The sequence below is a fragment of the Carcharodon carcharias genome, chromosome 26 (genome assembly GCF_017639515.1).
Source record: "Carcharodon carcharias isolate sCarCar2 chromosome 26, sCarCar2.pri, whole genome shotgun sequence".
Classification (NCBI taxonomy): domain Eukaryota; kingdom Metazoa; phylum Chordata; class Chondrichthyes; order Lamniformes; family Lamnidae; genus Carcharodon; species Carcharodon carcharias.
Genome location: NC_054492.1, coordinates 27,814,507 through 27,834,357, shown reverse-complemented (window position 1 = coordinate 27,834,357; position 19,851 = coordinate 27,814,507). Strand labels below are relative to the sequence as shown.

At 40.6% G+C, this 19,851-nt stretch overlaps 1 protein-coding gene across 10 annotated transcripts in view; it reads right to left on the bottom strand.

The window, feature by feature from the left end:
- The window catches only part of map2k5 (mitogen-activated protein kinase kinase 5), a 275,892-nt gene that overhangs the window by 190,411 nt on the left and 65,630 nt on the right, over positions 1 to 19,851 (bottom strand). For all 10 annotated transcript variants that reach the window (XM_041174736.1, XM_041174728.1, XM_041174729.1 and 7 more), the window contains one exon: positions 19,578 to 19,626. In XM_041174736.1, coding sequence (XP_041030670.1) covers positions 19,578 to 19,626 — 49 coding nt within the window. The remainder of the gene's footprint in view (positions 1 to 19,577; positions 19,627 to 19,851) is intronic.

The following is a 19,851-nucleotide window of genomic DNA, read 5'->3' as shown; positions in this document are numbered from 1 at the left end:
CCATTTAATGAATAGTTGCACGATCAACAGACTATCGATTTCAACTGAAAATCAGATTTTCCCAAACTATTATTTTATTTTAAGATGAAAAGTACCAACCTTTGAGCCATTTGAAAATACTAAAAATCCCAATCAACTACACAGGGTTGAGTCCTGGAACAAACTGTGGCAAAGTGCTACAAATATTGATACATTTCATTTACAATGTCACACTTGTACATTACCTAAATATTGAACTGTATTCTACCTACTCACAGGGTTAAATGAACAAAATATGATAGGGCCAGGATTTAACCAAAATCTACTCAGGCTTGGAAAGAAATTAGTTTTGGCAGATTGAAGTAGAACTTGTTCTATTTTAACTAAATTTATGACGACCCCTTTCTAAGTTTTAAAAATAGAAATTAATTATTTAAACATGAAAATAAGCATCATATAGAAAAGCTGAGATGCACCATTTAGTAGGATCATAGGCAAGTGAGGGGTAGTCTGGGTGGCGCATGAAAAGGAGAGAACGGGACACAACATTTATTCATTATCTAGTATTTAAATAAGAAAACATTAGTTTAGCAATTCTGATGGAAGATCCTGGATTTTTAAAATTAATACAAACATCTCAAAGGACAGATTAAATTCACTTCCAAACCCACGACCATTACCATCTAGAAGGACAAGGGGAGCAGACACATGGGAACATCACCACCTGAAAGTTCCCCTCCAAGCCACTCACCCATCCTGACTTGGAAATATATTGCCATTCCTTCACTGTCGCTGGGTCAAAATCTTGGAACTCTCTAACAGCACTGTGGTTGTACTTACACCACATGGGCTGCAGCAGTTCAAGACGACAGCTCACCACCGCCTTCTCAAGGGCAATTAGGGATGGGCAATAAATGATGGCCATCATCCCATTAAAAAACTGAATTGAAAAAACTAGCAACTTAAAAATGAAACAGAGAGCAATTCATGGACAGGACCATGAGTGGCAACGTAATGTCATAGTATGTAAAGTCTTGTGATACAACTACACATTCACCCAATTACACCACAAATAGAATCTGGCCAATTTTCTTTGGTTTACAATATTGCGGACTCTTGCTGTCATGAGGTAATAAAAAATTTGAATGGGCTGAATTCTTAATGCCATAAAGGATTGTGAGTTTTAGTTGAAATGCTATAATTTTAATAACAATAGTCTTTGCCAAAAACGTCTATCAAAAATACATGTTTTGAATAAATTAACATAATTACATTTACAGTATCTCTGAGTCAATAAAAATATCAATAGACAGAAATATAACATGGTGTTTAATTTTTCTTTAAATCCAACATCAAAACACAGGCGAAAACTGCACTGCAACAATGCACAGAGAATGCTTAAAAGTCTCTCAGAGGTAAATATATAGTTTGCATGTAAACGTGTGCATATGCATATATAAAGAAACAATGATGTTAGAAGAATAACATAGAATAATCAAATGTATTTACTGACATGGAGGTGTTTCTGAATGGCCAATGGAGTTTATCATGCAACTTTGCTGTAATACACTGCAGAATCTGACTGTATAGAGTACAAGGAAACTATAAGAAAGTGTAACATCAATCAAATGAAGTCACCATCACGCAGGCCTTCAAAAAAGCCAAAATGAACACATCTACACATCTCACACCTATAACAGTATTCAAGAGGGTGTACTCAGTGATGCTGAACAAGAATTGTACGTGTAGTCTTTTATTGTGGTAATGACAAATTTAGTACAGAATTGATGCACTGCAGATTACTATTTGATTTCACATTTTAGTGCTAAATTTCCAACCAATTAACAAACTATTTTGCCCACTATCTGCACAATTTGGAAAACTTCTGTGCAGGGGCAACTATAATTGTCAAGGTAGCTCCGGTGAAAATTAACCAACCTCCATGCACCTACCTTGAAGACTGCTTTTGACTACAAGTGCAATGTTAGGGACATTTTTGTAGAGTAACCAACATAGTGGTACAGCCATCAAAGGTAGTGAATCCGTCTTTGGCAGGTAATTTCACTATTGAATCAAAAAGCAAAGTACTGCCACCATTTTAGTTTTAACTGCAGAATACTTGAATGTGATTTCAATATTAAATTTCCATCACCATCTTGGAAAGTTCACAGTCGGCATGACTGAGTTGCAAACATGGCATTGTGGTAACTGTGTCTACATAAGGCCAAAAAAGCAGACTACATATATGCATTTAACTGTACATGTTGCTCTGGCGTTGCTGAATCCAAACCAGAATATAAACAGAGTAATTTTAGCACCAAAGGAAATGGGTCATATTAAGACACAGAAGCATCTCCAGCTTTATGACAATGTTGGGTAATTACAGCATCAATTCCTATCTCACTTTGATAGATTACATTACTCATCACTGTAATTAATCTAATCCCACCTCAAAGTGAATCAAGTAATCCACATATCACACCCATTATGCAGAAGCGGATTTAACATCAGCCAAATTCTGCAACACTAGGGGATTACGACATCATACAAATTAACCAGCACCTCATTAAATAAACCTTAGCCAAATTCTCCCATGCAGCAAGAGGATAGAGAAATCAAAATACTACACCAGCAATTCACAAATTCTGCTGCAACACAGGAGATTTATCCTCCTAACAGAAAGAAGCTGTTGTCAAAATGTTATATATAAAAGCTTAATGCTTACGAGCAGCAATAAAGAAAGAAACCTGAATGCGCTCTCCAATAAATGGATCTACTATGCCAACAACGCAGTAGTTTATTTTGTGCATTATTCATTCACATCTTTGTCTTTCACCATTTTATAATTTCTATTTCCCATTCCTTAACTAAGAACCAGCTTCTTGGCCTCAGCCAAAACCACTCTACAATCACCCACTGAATGGTGTACAATTGTAATCCAGATCAAAAAAAATCTTTCAGTTTTCCATCACTCAAAGGTGCGACACAGCTTTTCTCTACTTAGTGCCTCCTCATCGACCTAGTAAAATCTGGGAGCTTTCATGAAATGAAAAAATGTTTAAAGAACTAATACATAATTTACAACAAAAATACATTCCTTTAATGCCCAAAAACCCAGCAAGGAAAGTGTTCCAACCATGGCTAACAAAAGAAAGCAAGGAGTCTATTAGATCAAAGGAAGAAGTGTATAAAGTTGCCAAAAAAGTTTTTAGAATTCTGCAAAGGAGGACCAAGAAAAAGATTAAGAAAGGGAAAATAGAATATGAGAGTAAACTAGAGAGAAACATAAAAATGGATTGTAAAAGCTTCTAGGTGTGAAAAAGGAAAAGATTAGCATAAACAAATATGAATCCACTATAAGCAGAGTCAGGAGAATTTATAATGGGGAATAAGGAAATGGCAGAGAAACTAAACAAATGCATCGTGTCTGTCTTCACGGAGGAGAATACTTATAATGGAGAATAAAGGGACCAGTGTAAATGAGGAACTGCAGAATATTATTAGTAAAAAAAAGCGCTAGAGAAATGAATGGGACTTAAAAGTAGATAAATCCTCTGGACCTGAATGATCTACATCCTAGGGTGTTAAAAAGGTGGCTGTAAAGATAGTAGATGCATGATGGTCATCTTTCAAAATTCTATAGACTCTGGAATATTTCCTGCAGATTGGAAAGTGGCAAACATAACCCCACTATTTAAGAAAGGGGGGGAAGACAGAAAACGGGGAACTACAAACCTGTTATCAGTGACATCAATAAAGGATGTGATAACAGGACACTTAGAAAATAATGGTAGGACTGGACAGAGTCAACATGGATTTATGAAAGGGAACTTGTGTTTAACAAACATGTTAAGAATTTTTTGAGGATGTAACTAGCAGAATACAGTTTAGTAAACAAAATTAGAGCACATGGAATTGGGGGTATAACGGACTGAAAGCTGTTCAAAGGACAGAAAACAAAGAATAGAAATAAATGGATCATTTTCAGGTTAGCAGGCTGTGACTAGTGGGATACAAGGATCAGTGCTTGGGGCCCAGCTGTTCACAATCTATATCATTGATTTGGATATGGGGATTGTAAGGAGCATATTTTTTTACTTCTGTTGGACTGTTATATAGAACATATCCTTTTATTTTCTGTTGGACTGTGGTAAAATTATAATGGCTGCAGATTGAAAGACATGTCCACTGGGACAGGATGAGCTCTATATATATATATATATATATATATATATACACACAAAGTTGCAGTCCTGGAACAGAGTGTGCCATGAAAGACAGGATGGTGTCAGAAAGGAATCCTGGACCAAGGGAGCTGCCTGACAACAGCATTTTAATCGGCTCCTGACCAGGTGACCAAGGTTTTGTGTGAGAAGCAGTGGAGCTGAATAACTCCTGGCTTGAAAGTAACAAGACCTACAATTTCTTATGTGTGGAAGATTCCAGTAATTCCACAACAGCTGGCTGTTTTTTTCTTATCACATCTCTATAACCTGCTCTCTCTCTGAAACACCCTGTCAAGAGGCAAAGGGGAAAATCACTTTTAGAGACATTGAAAAGCAAGTTCTCAACCAATGAACTAATTACTGAAAGTGCTGGAAGACCACTTCGTGTCATCAACAAGAACTGAAAGGAATTTGGAAGAGATCACTCAAAATCAACCCATTGAATCCTGTATTCTGGATAGGTGCTATTGAACTGTTTTATCCCACCCTTAAAATCCATGTTTTGTGTGTCTTGTATGTGAGTGTATAAGGGTTTAAATGGGGGGATTAGAGTTTAAGTTATAGTGTTAGAAGTTAGCAGTTCATCTTTCTTTCTTTTAAAAACTAGTTAAAGACAATTTTTTCAATAAACAGTTATTTACTTATTAAGTTTACGAACCTGGTGCTTGTACTCTCTTAGCCTAAATTAAACAGTTAGATAGAATTGGGGCAATCTAGTGGTTTGGTCAAACTTTTCACATTTGTCACAACAAAAACAAAAACAGAATTACCTGGAAAAACTCAGCAGGTCTGGCAGCATCGGCGGAGAAGAAAAGAGTTGACGTTTCGAGTCCTCATGACCCTTCGACAGAACTTGAGTTCGAGTCCAAGAAAGAGTTGAAATATAAGCTGGTTTAAGGTGTGTGTGTGGAGGGCGGAGAGAGAGAGAGAGAGAGAGAGAGAGAGAGAAGTGGAGTGGGGGTGTGGTTGTAGGGACAAACAAGCAGTGATAGAAGCAGATCATCAAAAGATGTCAACAACAATAGTACAAAAGAACACATAGGTGTTAAAGTTAAAGTTGGTGATATTATCTAAATGAATGTGCTAATTAAGAATGGATGGTAGGGCACTCAAGGTATAGCTCTAGTGGGGGTGGGGAGAGCATAAAAGATTTAAAAAAAAAATTTTTTTTTTAAATAATGGAAATAGGTGGGAGATGGGAAAAGGAAAATCTTTATAATTTATTGGGAAAAAAAAGGAAGGGGGAGACAGAAAGGGGGTGGGGATGGGGGAGGGAGCTCACGACCTAAAGTTGTTGAATTCAATATTCAGTCCGGAAGGCGGTAAAGTGCCTAGTCAGAAGATGAGGTGTTGTTCCTCCAGTTTGCGTTGGGCTTCACTGGAACAATGCAGCAAGCCAAGGACAGACATATGGGCAAGAGAGCAGGGTGGAGTGTTAAAATGGCAAGCAACAGGGAGGTTTGGGTCATTCTTGCGGACAGACCGCAGGTGTTCTGCAAAGCGGTCGTCCAGTTTACGTTTGGTCTCTCCAATGTAGAGGAGACTACATTGGGAGCAACGAATGCAGTAGACTAAGTTGGGGGAAATGCAAGTGAAATGCTGCTTCACTTGAAAGGAGTGTTTGGGTCCTTGGACGGTGAGGAGAGAGGAAGTGAAGGGGCAGGTGTTGCATCTTTTGCGTGGGCATGGGGTTGTGCCATAGGAGGGGGTGATGGAGGAGTGGACCAGGGTGTCCCGGAGGGAGCAATCCCTACGGAATGCCGATAGGGGGGGTGAAGGGAAGATGTGTTTGATGGTGGCATCATGCTGGAGTTGGCGGAAATGGCGGAGGATGATCCTTTGAATGCGGAGGCTGGTGGGGTGATAAGTGAGGACAAAGGGGACCCTATCATGTTTCTGGGAGGGAGGAGAAGGCATGAGGGCGGATGCGCGGGAGATGGGCCGGACACTGTTGAGGGCCCTGTCAACGACTGTGGGTGGAAAACCTCGGTTAAGGAAGAAGGAGGACATGTCAGAGGAACTGTTTTTGAAGGTAGCATCATCGGAACAGATGTGACGGAGGCGAAGGAACTGAGAGAATGGGATGGAATCCTTACAGGAAGCGGGGTGTGAGGAGCTGTAGTCGAGATAGCTGTGGGAGTCGGTGGGTTTGTAATGGATATTGGTGGACAGTCTATCACAGAGATTGAGACAGAGAGGTCAAGGAAGGGAAGGGAAGTGTCAGAGATGGACCACGTGAAAATGATGGAGGGGTGGAGATTGGAAGCCAAATTAATAAATTTTTCCAAGTCCCAACGAGAGCATGAAGCGGCACCGAAGTAATCATCGATGTACCGGAGAAAGAGTTGTGGAAGGGGGCCGGAGTAGGACTGCAACAAGGAATGTTCCACATACCCCATAAAGAGACAGGCATAGCTGGGGCCCATGCGGGTACCCATAGCCACACCTTTTATTTGGAGGAAGTGAGAGGAGTTGAAGGAGAAATTGTTCAGCGTGAGAACAAGTTCAGCCAGACGGAGGAGAGTAGTGGTGGATGGGGATTGTTCGGGCCTCCGTTCGAGGAAGAAGCTAAGGGCCCTCAGACCATCCTGGTGGGGGATGGAGGTGTAGAGGGATTGGACGTCCATGGTGAAGAGGAAGCGGTTGGGGCCAGGGAACTGGAAATTGTTGATGTGACGTAAGGTGTCAGAGGAATCACAGATGTAGGTGGGAAGGGACTTGACGAGGGGAGAGAGAAGGGAGTCAAGATAACGAGAAATGAGTTCTGTGGGGCAGGAGCAAGCTGAGACGATTGGTCTACCGGGGCAGTTCTGTTTGTGGATTTTGGGTAGGAGATAGAAGCGGGCCGTCCGAGGTTGGGCAACTATCAGGTTGGAAGCTGTGGGAGGTAGATCCCCAGAGGAGATGAGGTCAGTGATAGTCCTGGAAACAATGGCTTGATGTTCAGTGGTGGGGTCATGGTCCAGGGAGAGGTAGGAGGAAGTGTCTGCGAGTTGACGCTCAGCCTCCGCGAGGTAGAGGTCAGTGCGTCAGACAACAACAGCAACACCCTTGTCAGCGGGTTTGAAGACAATGTCAGGGTTGGACCTGAGAGAATCCTCCCTCCCAGAAACATGATAGGGTCCCCCTTGTCCTCACTTATCACCCCACCAGCCTCCACATTCAAAGGATCATCCTCCGCCATTTCCGCCAACTCCAGCATGATGCCACCACCAAACACATCTTCCCTTCACCCCCCCTATCGGCATTCCATAGGGATCGCTCCCTCCGGGACACCCTGGTCCACTCCTCCATCACCCCCTACTCCTCAACCCCCTCCTATGGCACAACCCCATGCCCACGCAAAAGATGCAACACCTGCCCCTTCACTTCCTCTCTCCTCACCGTCCAAGGACCCAAACACTCCTTTCAAGTGAAGCAGCATTTCACTTGCATTTCCCCCAAATTAGTCTACTGCATTCGTTGCTCCCAATGTGGTTTCCTCTACATTGGAGAGACCAAACGTAAACTGGACGACCGCTTTGCAGAACACCTGCGGTCTGTCCGCAAGAATGACCCAAACCTCCCTGTCGCTTGCCATTTCAACACTCCACCCTGCTCTCTTGCCCACATGTCTGTCCTTGGCTTGCTGCATTGTTCCAGTGAAGCCCAACGCAAACTGGAGGAACAAACCTCATCTTCCGACTAGACAATTTACAGCCTTCCGGACTGAATATTGAATTCAACAACTTTAGGTCGTGAGCTCCATCCCCCATCCCCGCCCCCTTTCTGTCTCCCCCTTCCTTTTTTTTTCCAATAAATTATAAAGATATTCATTTTCCCACCTCCCACCTATTTCCATTATTTTTAAAAAAAAAATTTAAAAAAAATAATTTTTTTTTAATCTTTTATGCTCTCCCCACCCCCACTAGAGCTATACCTTGAGTGCCCTACCATCCATTCTTAATTAGCACATTCGTTTAGATAATAACAACTTTAACTTTAACACCTATGTGTTCTTTTGTACTATTGTTGTTGACATCTTTTGATGATCTGCTTCTATCACTGCTTTTTTGTCCCTACAACCACACCCCCACTCCACTTCTCTCTCTCTCTCTTGCTCCGCCCCCCACACAGACACCTTAAACCAGCTTATATTTCAACTCTTTCTTGGACTCGAACTCAAGTTCTGTCGAAGGGTCATGAGGACTCGAAACGTCAACTCTTTTCTTCTCCGCCGATGCTGCCAGACCTGCTGAGTTTTTCCAGGTAATTCTGTTTTTGTTTTTGTTTTGGGTTTCCAGCATCCGCAGTTTTTTTGTTTTTATTTTTTCACATTTGTCGTGGTTTGTGGAACAGTGGGGCTTGATCTTACAGTGCACTATACCCAGTGAGTCGTGACAGGGTTAAAAGTAATATTTCCAAGTTTGTAGATGACAACTAGGCTGAAGTGTGAGTTGTGAGGATGATGCAAAGACATTTCATCTGGAGAGGCTGAACGAGTGGGCAAAAAATTGGCAGATGGAATACAATGTGGAGAAATGTGAGGTTATCCATTGTTTTGGTAGGAAAAACAGAAATACAGTGTATTTCTTAAATGGAGAGAGGCTGTGAAGTGTTGAACATCAAAGGGACGAGTGTGCTTGTTCATGAGTCACTGAAAACTAACATGCAAGCAATTAAGAAGGCAAATGGTATGCTGGCCTTTACTACAAGAGGATGAGAGTATAGGAGTAAAGATGTCTTACTCCAATTACATAGAGCATTGGCGAGACCGTACCTGGAATATTGTGTGTAGTTTTGATCTCCTGACTTAAGGAAAGATATACTTGCCTTACAGAGAGTGCAATAAAGGTTCACCAAACTAATTCCTGGGATAGAGGGATTGTCCTATGAGGAAAGATTAAATAAACTAGGCCTTTATTCTCTGGAGTTTAGAAGAATGAGAGGTGATCTCATTCAAACATATAAAATTCTCAAGACTCAACAAGGTAGATGCAGGAAGGATGCTTCCCCTGCTGAGGGTCCAGAACATTGGGACACAGTCTCAGAATAAGGGGCAGACCATTTAGGCCTGAGATGAGGAAGAATTTCTTTACTCAGAGGGTGATGAATCTTTGGAATGCTCTGCCTAAGAGGGCTGTGGAGGCTCAGTCATTGAGTATGCACAAGACTGAGATTGATAGATTTCTACATTTTAAAATCATCAAGGGATACGGGGGCAATGGTGCTGAATAGCAGATTAGCCATGATCTCATTGAATGGTGGAATGGGCTCAAAGGGTTGAATGGCCTACTTCTCCGATTTCTTATGTTTTCTCTTGTAAGGACATGAATATATGTCCTGTCACTCTATGACATATCATGCTGATGTGCCAACTAGATGTAACCAAGATTATGATATTTAACTAGCAATTTTGTGTATTGGGTCAAATCAGGGCAATATCTTTTTTCCAGCACTAGTAGCTGCTGATAAAAGCTCCAAAATACTAAAAGCAAAAAAAAGCCCTTTGATAGGTTAATGGGTAAACACACCACATGATATTGACCCGCAAAGCCCAAAATGTTCTATATTAAATCCTTGTTATGTGCCAGAGGATTATAACTAACCTCAGCATTGTTGCACTCGGTGAGTCGTGCTCACTAGGTAGTGGTTCATCGTGGTAAGTGTTTGTATAGATCACTGATAATTTCCTTGATCCTGTCCTCACCTGACATCCACTCTCCCAGAAAAGGTAATTAGATAGTGATCAGGAGCAGGAATCCTGGCTGATATTCCCCTATCTAACTCTGGGCTAGAGACCAAGCCTACAGTCACCCAAGCTGAGATCATGCAACTCTGCACAGGTCACAGAATCACAAACCTTGGACCTCAGCTAAACAACAACTTTACCAGCTGAGCATTGCAGGTGCTAGTGTAAAACAGGGCCACCAGCATGCAGGCCTTCAAAAATACATAATAAAAAAACTAGGAATTCATCTGGTTTCGATATAAAAATTATTAAAAAGCACTATTTTCAGGAAAACTCTTCAGAGTATTTATACCTTCATTACAATACAGTTGAAACCTGATTTGATTAAACACTACTGGTGCTGACACTTTACACTAAACACAAAGATGTGATTTCAATATTTTTAGAATACATAACCCAATTTGCAGTTGAGAATTTGCTTTATAAAACATTAGAATATAACCAGGAGGTCTTGTGGCACAGTGGTAGTGTCACAACCACTGGGCCAGAAGCTCTAGGTTCAAGTCCCACTTCAGGACTTGATGGCCACGGAAGGTGCATTCTGCTTCATTATCAACCTGTAAATCCTTCCAATATGCCTGCTGGCGGAAGAGTTCCCTAGTCAATCATACTGTAGAAGACAACAACAAACCACTGCAGTACTTTGCCTAGCGTAATCATGGACCAGTCCAATGGAAGTACATGGTCTCCAACTCCCTCTTAGGACGTGGTACCTTAAGATGGAAGAGGAAGATGTAAACCCCTATGGCTGTCCCTCAATCATGTTGAGGCGGCATTACAGCGTTAGTAATTTTCAGCAATGCTATTATCTAAACAATGACTGTTGGCATTATTAATGAGTTATGTACTCCAAATGTGACTGTTGTTTCAATTTTACTTTCAGTTACTATCCCATTCAAACAGAATACTTGCTGCAAGAGTATTCTGTTTAATGCATGTTAACTGACATCAATATTGCTCTTCGTGAGACTTATAACTTAGTTATTTAAAAAAACAAACTTATATCGGCACAGCACAATGGGCCACCAGAAAGTGCAAGAAAACAATTCTTCAAAATACTATGAGACAGAACTAGTCATTTCCACAGTGCTGGAAAAATCAAAATCAAAAAAGTAGTTTTTTTTTTAAAGAAGTGTCATTGAGCCATTGAAAAGCAGCACAGAAAATAACCTGTCCATTAAGGAAAAAGCACAATGGAACTCCAGGTGGGATGAAATAAAATGCAATAATTTTGATACAGCTCCAAAATTACTTTGATACACTTGTGGATGGATTATTACTTAATTTCCAACTGACTATCTCTGAAACCAATACTTTCTTACTTGATAACACCACACTTCTAAAATTCTGTATCTCACACTGATAAGTTGCAATATATTTGGACTATCTTTACCATACTAATCTATTGATAAACTTATATTTGCATACAGTTCCTGTTATAAAACATTACTTCCTTATGTTGCATTTCTGTCAATTTACTTCCATATTAGATTTCTGTGATCACATTTATAATTGAAATCATACATATGTAAACTTATCTTGTAATTACATTGTCCTGCCAGTCGTAGCACTATAGAGCCTTAGCTTCACAGCTCAGCTCCTCAGCTTATACTACAGAGGAACTCTTAGGCCAGAATGTTCCGGTTGGCATACGGGGGTGGACCCCGCATGCCAACGAGTAAAATGATGTGCGATGACGTCAGGCGTATGTCCTGACATCACCACGCGTCATTCTAATCTTCAGTTCGGAGGGCGCACACCAGAGTTGGCTGCACACCCGCCAAACTGGCAAATGCCTGTTAAGGCCATTAAGTGCCAAGTTAAACTGATTGTCTGGGCTGCCCGTCCAGCCTTAAGATTGGCAGACAGGCGAAGAGCCCAGGTGGCCTTTGCATTTCTCATGAAACCTCATCCGCGGGCGGGATGAGGTTTCATGAAGGGTTTATAAATTAAATGAAATTTTTTATTAAAATATATAAACATGTCCCAGCTCATGTGACACTGTCACATGAGGGGACATGTCTGAATTTTTTTTTTTCCTCTTTCTTACAATGTTTGATTCTTAAATTAATCTCCCTGAGGCAGCTCCATCCCTCAGGGAGATTTCTGTGCTCTTGGGCGCGCATGCGCGAAAGAGCACAGGCCCCGACTCTCCCTCCTCGCCTGCACAGGTAGCGCTGAGTGCTTCCGGGTGCGCATCACGCTGGGTGGGCCTTAATTGGTCTGCCCACGCAAAATGGCAGCACACAGCTGATCGCTGCTCAGCGCTCACTCCCGAACCGCCTGCCTGACGGGGAGAAAATTCTCCTCCTAAGCTTAAGTCAAATCTCTCTCTCTACTACCCAGACCAAATTTCCACATTTTGCTGTTTAATTACAAATCTAAAATATCATATAAAAATAAGGATCAAATTTAGATCAGGGTCTGTGCATCCTGGTTCAAATATCCTTTGCGCTGCAACTTTACCCAAAGGCTAAATTTAGACCAAACTCCCTGCATGCAATACCACAGGAGATCAACCAGCAATAAAAATTAGAATGTTATCTGTTCTCCACTATTATATGCGTTAGTCAACAATCAGATTTCCATACAATGCTTTGCGCAGCTACTTTTCCACATCTCAGTACAACAATTTCAGATCAACAAATATAAAATCTTCCACTCTTGCAAATCTCCACTGGCAAAACAATTGCGTCGCTTCAATAGTTTTCATTTCAAAAAATCTCAAACTCAGAAATTAATCAATGTTTGGTGTTAACAAGATATATGAAAGGACTTGGTTTGCTGAACACAAGCAAGCAGTAACTACAGCCTAATTAACTCACTGATCCTTGGATTTTATATGGCCTCACTTGGTGACTTAATTCTGAACATATCAAATCCAAACTTTGTAACCATTATTTCAGTGAAGTGTAATGGTATGTAGATGAAATTTTTATGCTACCTCCACCTGAATGGCAAAAAAAGTGTCTTTGGAACACTCTACCTCAAGAGATGGTGGAAGCAGAGTCTTTGAATATTTTTAAGGCAGAGGTAGATAGATTCTTGATAGGCAAGAGGGTGAAAGGTTCTCAGGGGTAGGTGGGAATATGGAGCTGAGGTTACAATCAGATCAGCCATGACCTTATTGAATGGCCTACTTCTGCTCCTAATTCGTACGTTCATAAAAATAAGAGTTTTATCATTTTAAACTAGGATTGCCTGCAGAGAGCATTTTCAGCTCTGTGAAATACTACCAGTTACAGGTTTGTCACTGATGTGACAACAGTGGGAGCAATTTAAGATGATGAAATAGGAGCAGCCTAACAAACATTAAATGTGTTGCTTTGCACATAATTCTATTATATCTGTGGATACAAATGCACTACATGAAGCCACTGATATCACATCAACTGAAGCCAACTTCTTTGCATTGATGATTGGCATTTTCAATGTCAAGATGGGAAAAAGGTTTAGTGCGTTCATAATTTTAATTAGAGAATATCAAAAGATATTTTTTTTACTTAGACCTCTTTTTTATAATGTTAAGTAATAATCTGGATTATGAAAGCCTAGTCAGCCACATTTAAGAGAAAAATAATTGAGAAAGACCATTGAAATAGGATTAGAATAGACACCTTGGATATGGAGTTAGCACCAGTATAGGGCATAATGGGCTGAATAATTTTCCAGTGTGTTGAACTTCATGATTTCATAAAGTCACTTTTGATTAGAAGAACAAAATGTGAATGAAATTAATAGCTGCCAAGCAAGGATTCAGACTTTGGACTCTCAAGAAAAAACTGGGATGTAGATGGCTTAGAAATACTATGCGGGCAAAAGAGGAATGATTGTTTTAAAATTTACATTGGAATACTTTATGCAAGCATCACAACACTTTAGGCATGTATATTTAACACTAGGGGAGGTAGGAAAGCTATTCAAACTATAGAGATAGGTGTTTAGTTTTAGTGTGACTCATGGCTCTATTATGTGAAGTAGTTTCTGAATTATGTTTCACATTGTAGGGTTGGAATGGAGCCAAAGCAAGAGCAGTGCAAAACCACTTCAATTTCATCAAGGATGTGCCAGATGGTAATGCCGAATCAGTAAGTGACATGGAAAATGCTGCTCATTTTTGCCAAATGCCTAGTATAAACCAATCTCACCAAAAAGACCATCATGTTTTGTTTCTTTTTTTTAAAAACACAGATCATGTTTGTGAAAACATAATGGAACAGAACAGATGTAGAATGGTCTTTGGTGGCTCTAGCACTAGGATTTCAGTCACACGAAATGCTGATGTGTAATATGTCTTAGTAAAAGATCCAATTACAGAATTTGTGCTTCAATATTTTATGTCTGAGAAGAGGACTTTGGGGCATATTATATTAGGTTGACATACCAGTGATTCTATAGGTCCATTTAATTGCAATAGTATCGCAGCAACTGTCTTGTGTGGAAGATCTGAAACAGGTGCCTTCAAAATCTGGACCAGGGTCAAACATAGCTGTGTGATAGCACTCATACTATTTACAATCGACTTGACAGTGGCTATTCACCTCATCAAAGATCAACTGCCCTCTGGTGTCAGTATTAAACACTGTCTAGGTGGAAAATTCTTTTACCTCAGTTGCCTCCGTGCCAAAACTAAACTGGCCACCACAGAAATACATGATCTCCAGTTTGTGGATGACTGCAGTGTTGTTGCCCACTCTGCAAGATTTGCAAGCCACTTTTGCTCTTTTCAATTTTGCATACAAGAAACTCGGCCTGTCATTAAATGTTGCCAAAACAAAACTCATGTCAATCCATACCTGGTCAGCTAAATATTCCACCTCCCAAATATGTTGAAAGAGAGACTTTAGAATATGTTGAGCACTTCCCACACCTCTCAAAAGGCCACCACTGATGAGAAGATCCAAAACCAGATCAGCCACACCAGCTCAGCTTTCTACAAACTACAGCAGTGAATGTTTGACAGCAAATACTTCCACAAGTTAACAAAACTACCAGTGCACAGAGCAGTTGTCACCTGTACAATCCTGCACTGCAGTGAGACCTGGGTTGTGTATTAGCAACACACAAGAATGCTAGAAAAATTCCATCAGCAATGCCTCCAACACATCCTCTGACAGTTCTCCCTTCAATAGGGGGACCATCAAACAAATGCTCGTGTTCTTTTTGATGCCAACTCCACAAGCATTCAAGCAAATATTCTGCAAAACAACTTCGATGGACCGGACACTGTGTCTTGATGGCCGAAAATTGGGTCTCTCCCCCACCAGGTCATGTTTCCCCAACTCTCACATGGCAAATGCTCCAGAGAAGGAGAAAGAAAATGCGTCAATGGCACTCTGAGGCTCTCCTTGAGTGCTGCAGTATTGACATTAATGGCTGGGAGGAATTTGCTACCAATTGTTCAGAATGGTGACAACTTGTCCATCAAGCTGCATCACACTTTGAGTCCCAGCGTTTTAATGAAGAGGTAGAGTGGCAGCAAAGAAGGAAAGAAAAGGAAGCAAATCCTGCACTCCAGATCCCACTACCTTGTGGGACACCCTACCTACCCCATGTGTCCAAAGATCTGTGGATGGATAGTTGACCTGGGTAGTCAGAGTCATGGCAGAAACTCGCAATCCTGAGTAGACATCATCCTCTAATCGAGGGACAGCTGATGATTATGAGGGAAACTACTTGGTGAAAATAGTTATTGTGCAAGCGTTGGCACAACATTTCATGCTGACTTAATTATATATAGGAAATTGATGCCCATATTAAATTTCTTATTCTCCACTATTTTAACAAAAGCATTAAACAATTTATTTTCAACAAGCTAATGCTTCTGTTAAAATAGTACAGGAATTTCATACAATTTGTTGACATATTCTTAAACATATATCATACAGCAGCATTTCACCCCAAAGGTGAAAAATGCAAGAATGGAGGTTGTGATATTCTCACCTCTTTCTATAATGTTTCTACATAAATATTTAATTATCCTCTACTTCTAAAACCATTCAATTAAATGACAAACATAAGATTTCAGGAATACAAGCAGTAGTGATCAAGTAGGAATGCCATTGTGCCATACTAAATGCTGACTATATTACATCACATCTTGCAGTCAGAAAGTTGTGGGCTCAAATCCCATTCCTCAGACTTGAACACAATTCACAAGAGTTTTGTGTGTTTTGGATGAGGCAAATTGTGACATTATTCAGCCTCCAGAGAGGTGCAAATGATCATGTGGCACTATTTTGATGAAGAGCAGGGGAGTTTTCTCTGGAGTACTGGCCAATAAAAAGAATGATCTGGTCATTTATTTAATTGTTGCTCCTGTGAAGCATTTTGAGATTTTTACTACAATAAAGATGCTGTAAAAATATAAGCGGTGGTTATTTATGGGACATTGCTGTGTACAATTTGATTGCCTACGTTACAACAATGACTAGTATACTTCAAAGCGTTTTGGAACATGCTACAGTCTCCATATTCACTCAATTAATTGCTTGGAGTGCAAACGTGATGATATATGCTCTCTTTTGACAAAATTTTCACTACTCTAGGATCATCCCAGAATGCAAAGATGTCCTCTGGCTTCTCTTCTCCACTAGCAACCATATCTTTCGTGCCCCTTCCACCTTCACCTGCAGCAAAAAATGCTACTGCCTTATGGACTTCTTTATCAGTAAGATTGAGAAAATCAGTTGAGCTGCCTCTGCCACATCACTCTGTCCCCCTTAACCACCAAGCTAAGATTAATCCTACCCTCGCTCTGAACTTACATCTTTCTTTCATTTTTCTCCTATGTCATTTCATGGTTTCTCTGAACTCACCTTGTCCACAAGATCCAACTCCTGCTTTCTTGACACTATTCCCATTGTATTCGTGGCCACTCAACTTCCCTCCCTGGTTCCTATGCTAGTTGACATTGTGAACTCTTTCCTCTGCTGAGATGCTGTGTACCCTCCCTTTCAAATCTACCATCATCAACCCCTCATCAAAATTTCACCCTTGATTCCTTCTATCCTTGCAAACCATCTCTCCATCTGCAATATCCTTTTCTTTTCCCAAATATTATCACCCCTTCAAATCTGTGTTCATCTTTTCAATAACTCAAATCACAATTTACATCCTCTTTGATCATGGTGCACATTTGCCCCTATCCTTCTCAACCTCTTGGCATCTCCTCTCTGACAATACTCTTCAGTTGTTCAGCAAAATGGGTCTATCTTGGCCTGGATCCACTCTTACTTATACAACTGCAACCAGAGAATTTCCTATGGAGACTTCTCTTCTTACTCCACACCATTACCTCTGGAATACCTCGAGGATCTGTCCTTAACTACCTTCGACATCTCAACTACATGGTACTCCTCAACATCTTTTGTCAGATGATGTTGACAAGTTCCACATCCAGCTTTCTTTTGCCCAACTCTCTGGGCCCCACCGTTGCCTCTGCTTTTCAGAATGCTCGTTTGACAGTCACAGGTGAGCCACAATTTTCTCCAAACATCGACTCCATTGTCTTCGGCACCCACCATAAATACAATTCCTCACAATGGATTCCATCCTCCTCAGTGGCCACTTTCTCAGGTTGACTAGACTTCTTGCAACCTCAGCCTCTTTTCTGGCCCTGAGCTGAGATTCTGGCCATGTCCACTATGTCACAAAGATCTTCATTTTCACTTACTTTCACTTCTGTAATGCTGCTCACCTCCACCCCTACTTCAGTTTGACTGCTCTGAAAATCTCATTTACGCTTTTGATATCTTCAAACTTAACTATTCTAATACTGTCCTGGCTGGCACCCCAGCTTTCACCCTCCATAAACTCAAGCTCATCCAAAACTCTGCCAACCATATCTGAACTGCTCTAAGTCTCGCTCATTCATCCCCTGTGCTTGCTGAACCATGAGCCGTGATTAAGTCCTCAAAGTCTGATCACCTATAACTTTTTTCACAAGATTTAATAATGCAGTTACTTCATTCCCTCTCTGTTCTCTTCCCTCCCTACTAATGGTACCTAGTCAACCAACTTTCCAATTTTAAAACTTTCAGGCTCATTCACACCCCTCCATGCCCTCAATGCTCACATCTATGTAACCTCCTCTATCTCTACAATCCTTCCAGTACTGTACATTTCTCCAACTCCCAACTCTTATGCATGTTTCAATCCCTTTGTTCCGCCATTGCAGCTGTGCCTTCAGCAGTCTAGGCCATAAACTTTGGAATTACTTCCCTAAACCTCTCTGTAATTCCATTTCTCTCTCCTCCTTCAAGACCCTACTTAAAATTTCCCGTTTTGATCAAGTTTCGAGTCACCCATCCTGATATGTCCTTTACTGACAGTGTCAATTTTTGACATATAACACTCCTGTGAAGCAGCTTGGGATGTTTTCCCACTTCAAAGGCATATATATTATTATTGTACAACATGACTTGTTATAAAGTAGATCCAAGAAGAAATAAAATTACTATGTGAATTGTGTGGGAAAATGAAAGTGTAGAAACTGGGTGAATACACAATCAGGCTGGGCGGGAATGTCCCCATTATAAAATAAAATGCAACATTGACTATCCACATTCACAATCACATATTAAGAGTTACCACTGGGTGAGATACCACAAGGTTCCTAACAGCCTTGTAATCATATCTCAACAATGATTTACTTTCTACATGGGGAAAATTTTTCCGTTGGTGCTCGGGGCCAGTAAAATGACACGCGGTGACGTCGGTCGCGCGTCATTCCGATCTTTCACTGGCACCGGAAGCGGCTACCTGTCCGCCAAACTGTCAAAGGCCTGTTAAGGCCATTAATCAACCAATTTAGGTAATTGGCAGGGCTGCCAGTCCAACCTTAAGGTTGGCAGGCAGGTGAAGAGCCCAAGCGGCCTTCGCGTTTTTCATGAAGCCTCATCCACAGGCGGGATGAGGTTTCATAAAGGTTTTATTAAATTAATAAATTTTTTGAAACATAAACATGACACTGCCTTAATTGACCTGCCCACATAAAATGGCGGCGCGCCCGCACCCACTCCCGACCAGCCCACCCGACAGGCAGAAGATTCTGCCCATACAAAAGTAAAGGAAAAAACTGGTGGGGAAAGTGAAGAGAGCAGAAGGGGAAGTCACCTCATGAATTGTGCAAAATTATACCTCGTAAAAAATTATAGGTGACCAGACTTTGAGGAGTTAATCATATCGCATGGCTCTGATAAAACCATTTGATTGCTATGCATATCACTTCAATTCTACCTTGCAATTACTCCATTATTCCTTATGTAATACCATAAATCCAAGATAGTAAACCAGACGCTGGGTCATTTTTGGATTCGCTGAAATTTATGGAAGGTTGAGGATGGCAGGCCTGCCAAGAAAGCATTTGAAATAGTTAAATTTGGATGAGGGTTTCAGCAGCTGATGGGCTGAACACAAATACAAAAGTAATTTTTTAGAATATAATTTTATTTTAAAATCAGGGCATTTATTCTAAGGCTAAGACACACTTTGGATTCAGGCAGCATCCACAGTGTGAACTGAACCATTTATTTTGTGAAGCTATCAGTACATTTCTCCAGCCTGCTATTATTCACAGCAGATTAGTGCAAAATTAGATATAAATTAAACATACTGGAATTCTCCTTGTATGCACCTACCTGACCATTTGCCAGTATTTTCTTAAGTTCAGCAGAGGATTTCTTCAAGCTGATGCAAAAAAAGGCAAAGACATTCATAAAAAAATGCATATGCCCACAGAGAAACACACAATCTAAACTAATTAATACAGCAGTACAGAAAATGTATTCCATTGAACTCGAAGAAATAATGTAAAAAATGATCATTAAGCCAATTTATTGTGTAATTAATTCTTTTGGATAAAAAAGCCCTAATTGTTGTTTGCAATAAATCCACAATCAGAACTACATCATG